The 8,511-nt window shown below is 31.2% G+C and overlaps 1 protein-coding gene across 2 annotated transcripts in view; it reads left to right on the top strand.

Moving 5' to 3' along the window:
• LOC108759167 (paired box protein Pax-1) overlaps positions 1–5,491 on the top strand; it is an 86,214-nt gene extending 80,723 nt beyond the window's left edge. For both annotated transcript variants that reach the window (XM_018504480.1, XM_018504481.1), the window contains one exon: positions 4,860–5,491. In XM_018504480.1, the coding sequence (XP_018359982.1) occupies positions 4,860–5,491 (632 nt within the window). The remainder of the gene's footprint in view (positions 1–4,859) is intronic.
• Positions 5,492–8,511: the final 3,020 nt, after the last annotated feature.

Below are 8,511 nucleotides of genomic sequence, written 5' to 3'. Positions count from 1 at the left end.
GATGCCAATTTAGCGGTTTTCCAGTAGATCTAGCGTTTTTTCAGTGATGCTAATTTAGCAGTTTTCCAGCTAGATCTAACGTTTTTTAGAGGTTGTCTAACTGCAAAATTTAAGAAATGCGGCTAGCGGTAATTCTGACGGAATTTTTTTTTCTTAAATTTTGCAACTAGACAACCTCTAAAAAACGCTACATCTAGCTCGAAAATCACTAGAAATTGGCATCACTGCTATGTGTGTGTGTATGCGCATTGTTGTTGTTTTAAAATGATTTTAGCGTTACCGCATGCGCATATGACATTGTCGCGGTCCTCATATTCGAAATAGCTTTTATCTTTAATCGTTCATAACATGGCTAAAAAGTAAGGTATTGAAATAAAAAAAAATATATTTTATAGGGAATGAACAATACATTCATGACTTCTGATCGAAATTTCAAGATAACGTTAACCTTCTTTATTAAAAAATGTCAAATATCGCAAAGAAGCCATTTTTTAAGTATTAAATTTCAATTATCTTGGAAATCTGACGTGCTAGAATTTTTTCGTTTGCGGCATCGTTTTCAGCATTTAAAAATCTATAAGAGACACGTAGTCCGGTCCAAAATAATTGAAAAAAAATTTTTTTGTGAACTGGTGTAATTTATTTATGAATTTAATTCCAAATGACATCAAAAACGAGTAATACTGCACCACGAAACATTGATTAGATTATATTTTTCACTATAATATTTGTCATGTCGATGCCGTTTCCCCCACTTCAAGCGTTTTACATTGCTTGGAGTATAGGAAACGTCACCGAGAATTTTTTACTGGAAAAAAATCACAATAAAAAAAATTTCAGAGAAAGGAGGATGTTTAAGAGAAGCCAATTTTTACGCATAATGTAAATAAAAGGAATAAAGTTTTTTTTTATAGATTTTTATTTCTTGAATACGATAATGTTAATAAAAATTTCGGGATCAATAGGGAACACCTTGAAAATTGGGCATGAACATGATATATTTGAACAAATTTCAATATGCTTACTCACTTTTCGAGATGTTCCCCAAGTATCACGAACTTTTCAATAATTTTATCATATTCAGGAAGTCAAAATCTACAAAAAACTATTTCTTTTACTTACATTCTTTTAGACAAAAACCGGACCTTTTTTAATATCCTCCAAAAAAGGGTAGATTTTTGCTCAAAAAAATGTAAGGGAAAGTCGCCGATATTGACATAGATCTTCTAAAGCGACACCCCTTATTTCTCAGAAACTAACTATTACACTTTAAATATGAAAACAAGGCATATAAGAGTCAATACTAACGCACAATATTAAAAAGTAATCAAAATTCTATTACATTGAATAACATTACATTAAATAACATTACATAAATTCCATTGCAAAATATTATATGTTTCGGTCTTTATATTAGACCCTCTTCAGATATATGATAAATATAAAATTGTTACATTACTTCGAAAACGCTGAATAAAATTCAATAGTAAACCACGTCAACGAATGAACATAAACCAAAGGTATCAAAATTGCTTGACAAAAGGTTGGATGGCCGATTGAACAGAATTTCTTGACGTTCATTATACGTCAACAATTTAAAAACTCGAAGATGAAATATTCATAATCTTCTTGTCAGTCAGTGTCATAGCAAATAATAATTATGTTACATTTTATCTCTGGACTTTCTACAATTTTTATACTTTGATTGTCTATTATTGAAAAATATAATTTAATGGAATTGGACTTTGTGATTTTATATTATGACGAATATTAATTATTGTTTGCTATGACACTGACTGACAAGAAGATTATGAATATTTCGTCTTCGAGTTTTTAAATTGTTGACGTATAATGAACGTCAAGAAATTCTGTTCAATCGGCCATCCAACCTTTTGTCAAGCAATTTCGATACCTTTGGTTTATGTTCATTCGTTGACGTGGTTTACTATTGAATTTTATTCAGCGTTTTCGAAGTAATGTAATAATTTTATATTTATCATATATTTGAAGAGGGTCTAATATAAAGACCGAAACATGTAATATTTTGCAATGGAATTTATGTAATGTTATTTAATGTAATGTTATTCAATGTAATAGAATTTTGAGTATTTTTTAATATTGTGCGTTAGTATTGACTCTTATATGTCTTGTTTTCATATTTAATTTTTATTATTATTAAGAGTCCTCTTTACGAATATTATTTATTAAACTTTACCCTTACCGTACAAGAGCTACAATTTGGTGCCTCATCCATACAAACGGGAATTACTAGAATCCGTTCGTTTTTTCACCTATTCGGAATGATTTAAAAAGTCTCTAAAAATTCACTAACATATATATTTTCAATTTCTATAATAAATATTGAAATTTCATTTTGGAAAATAATAAAATGTAATATAATTTATAATTGAGGGGATGGGCGGAATAAAGGTCTAATAAAAAATCTTGATATTAATAAATTTAAAATAACTGGCTACTTTTTTATTATACACAGATGGGTACAGTATCAAATGAATTTCTGTAATGTCTTTAAGAAGTTATATGTTACAATACTTTTTTATTACGATCAATATTACATGAAAAAGTTAATTGCCGGAAAAAGGGCCTAAGTAAAATTGTGTCTTTTTATTCCGCCCATCCCCTCAATTACCGAAAGATTCATAAGTTAGGAAAAAATGGCATTTCATTAAAAAAAAATAACTTTTCATAATAAATGAAATTAAAAAAATGATTCTATGGTTTAGATATGAAGTTTTGAAAAAAAAATACTAGAACTTTAAATTCTACAAAAAGTTGAATTATTTGAGCACATTAATAATATAATATAATAAAAAAAAATAATATAAATTTTAATAAAAAAATATACACTGTAAATACACATTTAGATAAATATGTAAAGAAAGGCGTGACTCGCCTCTTCAGCTCTATCCATTTTGTCTAAAAAATAAATTCCTTTAAAAAACATTTTTTTAATGAAAACAAACATTCAGGTGTTAATTTAGAGTGAAAATACTTATAATGATTTTGACACAATTTTTATTTTTCACAAAAAGCACCCTTTGTATACTTACGGGGGTCACTAGCGTCTCACGTCAACTTGAACTGCACGCCAGTCATAGGCAGATTGACGGCCGGGATCGCCCCGCCGCGTACGAGTCTCCCCCACCACAAACTTTTTTTACAGTAACATAACAAGCGCCGAATTAATCGAGCTTGCGAGAAACTTGCATGAACAGGAATCGCTCGGTCACTAGTAATCCCCACTTGTAGAGTAAGGGTTAATATTAATAAAATCATGATCTGTTTAACTAATTAAAGAAGTACAAATTCATAATTCGTATATTTGTGGCTTATTTATGTACCAAATCAACTAGAAACGAATTCTACGAATGCGAAAATATAATTTTTACGATTTTTCTTTGCAATTGTAGTTTAAGTAATAGTGACTATATTATTGATAATATTATGTCGTTTTATTTTCCTCTCTAAATCAGTTTTATTTAAATTATTTTTTCTCTTAATTATTTCATAATACGATTTTAAATTTAAGATTGGGATGCAGCGTAAACCGCCACACCTGTCTGTAAAATAGACCATAAACTAATTTAATGTTTATAATATTGCTTTATAATATCAAATAGCTCTATTGGAGCTGAAGACAATCGTGCATATATGGAAAAACTCTTGAAAAATTCTCGCGTTACATATTTACATTTTGCAGAACAGCATAAAGTAAATATATACATAATTCAATAAAAATGTTTTGTAATGAAGTGAAAAAATTCTGGAAAATCTTATGTACATTCACTTATAGGTACTTTATACAGATAATTCCTGTCAAAATCACCGTTCTTGAAGCGTTGAAATCACTCACGACATGTTCTTTCATTAATAGCGGCCTCACCATAAGTATTTGAGAGCATTCGATGAGCCTCAGCCGCAGATTTCTTCATATTGAAGCAGAAAATTAAAACCTCCCACAAATGACGAGAATTTGGCTCGTAAACTGACATTTTCAATCGAGAATAACTTTATGATGCAGACACAAATCGACTAATGTTTCTATGGGGTTATGTTGATAGATGCCCAAATTTATTGTATGATCTATTTATTTCGACCATCACTTACCGCTAAAGTCATCTATAGGAAAACGGTGGAAGCAAAGTTGTACACCTAATACCTGTACATATACTTGTCCAGAAAAAAAGTCTAAAGAGTTTCAAACTGTTTATCTTAGTTTAAAAAACTGAAAATTTAATGAAAACTTCTGTTTGAATTGATCTTGTTTTGATTTTGGAAATCTTAACTAATGTCGAAGTAATGTTCGATCGTGCTCCTTCTCATATTGCGTAACTTTTGTTTAAATTATTCAAAATATTTGTTGTATAATAAAAACCTAATAAAATAAACCTAATAAATAAAATGTCTGCATTAATTAAAACGGTCTGTTTTATAGTTTAAGTTAATACTAAGATAAAGGTTATGCGTTTCGCGGATTTCCTCCGTGTCCAGATCCATTCTTGAGATGCCAACGTTTCTTGAACCTTGCAATCCACTTCATACTGATACAGTATTAGGCTGCTCCTCGTCCTGATGAAGTGGACTGCAAGGTTCACGAAACGTTGGCATCTCAAGAATGGATCTGAACACGGAGGAAATCCGCGAAACGCATAACTTTTATACAGAAAACACTAGTATCGAAATTGGTGAGCAACCGCAACAATTGGAAGCCTCAAGAATATAAATAGTAAGATGTTAACAATTAAACTTAAACCTTTTAAAATAAGATCTTTATTATTATTTATGCTTACTAATAATTTATAATCTGTGTAATAAAATATTAATTAATTATGTTACAGAAAACACTAGTATCGAAATTGGGGAGCAACCGCAACAATTGCATCAACAGCAGCAACATCAACAACAATATGGAGAAGTAAATCAATTAGGCGGTGTATTCGTTAATGGAAGACCACTTCCCAATGCAGTCAGATTGAGAATAGTCGAGCTTGCACAATTGGGTATCAGACCATGTGATATCTCACGCCAATTACGTGTTAGCCACGGATGTGTCAGTAAAATATTGGCACGCTATCACGAAACGGGTAGTATTCTACCAGGCGCAATTGGTGGCAGCAAGCCACGTGTAACTACACCAAAAGTTGTGCAATACATAAAGCAATTGAAATTAAAAGATCCAGGGATTTTTGCATGGGAGATCAGAGATCGATTATTGTCTGATGGCGTTTGTGACAAATATAACGTCCCATCAGTATCTAGTATATCAAGAATATTAAGAAATAAAGTTGGCACAACGACGACTATGCATCATCATTCACATCATTCAGCTCACCATCATCATCATCATCATCATCATTTTTATGCAGCTGCAGCAGCGGCTGGTGCAGCTCTTTGTCCAGTGCCGTATCCACCAACATCTTATCATCCGACAGCGCCGCCTTCCATTCCACATCATCATCATCAAGGTTAGTACTTTATGTAACTTTTGGTAATTTAAATATAGAATTTAAATACAGGAATGAGAAGCTTCTCTTTCTTCTTTTTCTACGTTTTTATTAATTTCTCTCTTATTAATTGATAAAGACTATGTATAATTTATAGTCCAAATATCCAATTCGCATAAAATAATTTGATTTATCACTCCGATATGTATCGTAATAAAATGTTTGAAAATAAATAAATCTTATATTCTGAAAATGATATTAAAAATTAATTATATTCACATGTGCAAAGTATCACACAACTACAGCATTACTATTTAAGAACATTACATTTTTAGAAAATATTTAATGGAAGTTAGAATTAATTTTCTTTTATGAAAATATCAAAGTAATTTGTAACTTATCTTTCTAACATTACACATCTTTATAATTAATACTTAAAATCAAAGGAGGATGTGTAAAAATGGCCAAAATTGGCCCTGAATGGACACCTTTAAAATCTATGCAGTTGTCATTTTGGAAGTCTGTACATTCATGAAAGAATGCTTATTTATCCAGAATAAAGCTTGGGGAATCTTCAAAAAATAATAAAATAGGTCGTTTAAACGCTCTGCAAAGAAACATATCTTGTGTTTAATGAACGATGATAGATTTCGAAATTAATGGTGTGTTTACATTTAACACAAGTTGGATTATGAAATAAGAATACACTACCAGGAAGATCTGCAAATATATGTATATGTATATATATATGTATATATATATACATATATATATGTATATATATTATACATATATGTATATGTATATATGCAAGGGTGTATCAAAAGTCTGGAAACGGTCGAATATCTTGAAAGCAAAGCATTTTTAAGAAAAATGTTTCAGACAAAAGTTGTACAGTTTAAAAAGGTATATTTATTGATTACATTCGCTTGACCTTAGGTGACGTCGCCAAAGTTGCGTCAAGATCAAATTGATTTTTTTAAATAGAACACCCTATTCTTGATGTCAAAATCTAATAGCATGGTGTCAAGAGCTTTTCAAAACACTATAATAAAGTTATTTTCGTTAAGTACTTTTCGAGTTATAAGATTTGAAACAGTATCGCCGGCATTAGCATTACGCAAGATGTCCGATCAACGGCTAAAACCTCTAATATACTATAATATACTATATACCTATATATATTTGTAGCTCTTCCTTTTAGTATATTTTTATAGTATTTCCAACTTGTATTAATTGTAAACATTAATTTCGAAATCTATCATCATTCATTAGACACAAAATAAGTTTCTTTGCAGAGCGTTAAACGACCTATTTTATTATTTTTGGAAGGTTTCCCAAGCTTTGCTGGATAAATAAACTTTTTTTCATGAATGTGCGGACTTCCAAAATGACAACAGCACAGGTTTTAAAGATGTCCATTCAGAGCCAATTTTAGCTATTTTTTTACATATCTTCTTTGAAAAAAAATAAAATCTGCATGGAAAGAACTTTTCATAATACTTTACCGCAAAATTTGTTATTTTTACCATGTTTAGTGATAAAGGGACGATTTGGCAGCTTAATAATATTACCGTAAATATAGGAATTTTTGAAATACACAAAAAAATATTTTATGAACTACATAATAAAAATTACCAAGTACATTATAAATTATTTTAATGCAAAATATTTACAAAACGCTTTGCAAAACATTTACCTTTAATACGGATCAATTGCCATTATACTATTATTACATTTTAACATACATATATAACTTATTAAGAAATCCTGATAATTTCAAGAATTATAAGGATTTCTTAATTAATGTGATAAATCTTTACATTAAAGGACATCTCTTCGATGATCTTAATTTTGATGTATGTTGTCAAGATCATGACTAAGTAACCTTCAAGAGGTTTTAGGTGGCGGTTACTGTTCGTTCAAAAGTTATTAACAAATAAAGTTTAAAAAATGTCTTATTTTTACCATATACAATATTAAAAATTACCCTATATCTTTCCTGTCTAGGGACGTTCGACTTTTCATTCAAAGGGAGGTCCATTCCATCTCCCCTCTGTGTAGGATTGTACAACTTTCCACGTGAAACGAGGTTCATTCCATCTTCTTTTAGCCAAGGGACAACCAACTTTCTCCTAGATCTTGGGGTGGAGTGGACCTTACTTCGCATGGAAAGTCATACGTCCTGTGGCAGGGGGGAGATGGGGTGGACCTCACTTCACGTGGAAAGTCTAATGCTCCGAGGGGGGGGATCAAACTTAAATCGCTTCACTTGGAAAGTCCTATGGCAGAGGAGGAGATAGGTCGACTTCCCTTTGTGTGGAAAGTCATATGCCCGTCAGTATACAGCAGAAATGAGACATTTTTTAGACTTTATTTGTTAATAATTTTTCAACAAACAGTGACCGCCACTTAAAACCTCTTTTACCTTCCGTCTGCTTTCGTACGTAATTACAGCGAAAAGAAACACATAGAAAAGCAGTTAGACCCTTGTAGAAAAGTACTACTGAGCACTAGGAGTATTTTGAGGCACTACTGTACTGCAACACTACAGTACTACTGTACTACAGCACTACTACACTACTGTAGTAGTGTAGAAGTGTTCAGTAATGCTGAATAGTGCTAAGAATTTCTATATATCCGCGTTTCAGCAAGATACAAAATGCAGGAAATGAATATGCATCACAGAAACTAACTATTAATAACTTTATTTTAAAAAAAGCACTTTCAGAGACTCTACGAGCACATTCTGATCAAGCTAAAAGTAAATGATGGATTTCATTTACATATGCTTATTTATAGGGATCCGCGTCATTTTCTCCTTACGGAAAACGAGTCCATCTTGTGGCGATACTGCGTATTATGCCGCTTGCAGAGTATACGCTATAAATGCCGCCAAGCAAGCGGCATAATACGCAGTATCGCCGTCAAATGGATTCGTTTTGTTTTTATGAAAAACGTGTCCCTCCTGTGGCAGCACTACGTACGTACTAAGCATAGCAATTCCTATAATTTATAGTTGTATCTAATGGAGATCTATCGACGT

This window comes from Trachymyrmex cornetzi, unplaced genomic scaffold (assembly GCF_001594075.2).
Source record: "Trachymyrmex cornetzi isolate Tcor2-1 unplaced genomic scaffold, Tcor1.1 scaffold1716, whole genome shotgun sequence".
Lineage (NCBI taxonomy): Eukaryota > Metazoa > Arthropoda > Insecta > Hymenoptera > Formicidae > Trachymyrmex > Trachymyrmex cornetzi.
The sequence above is the reverse complement of the archived record's forward strand: the minus strand, read 5'-3'. Positions and strand labels throughout refer to the sequence as shown.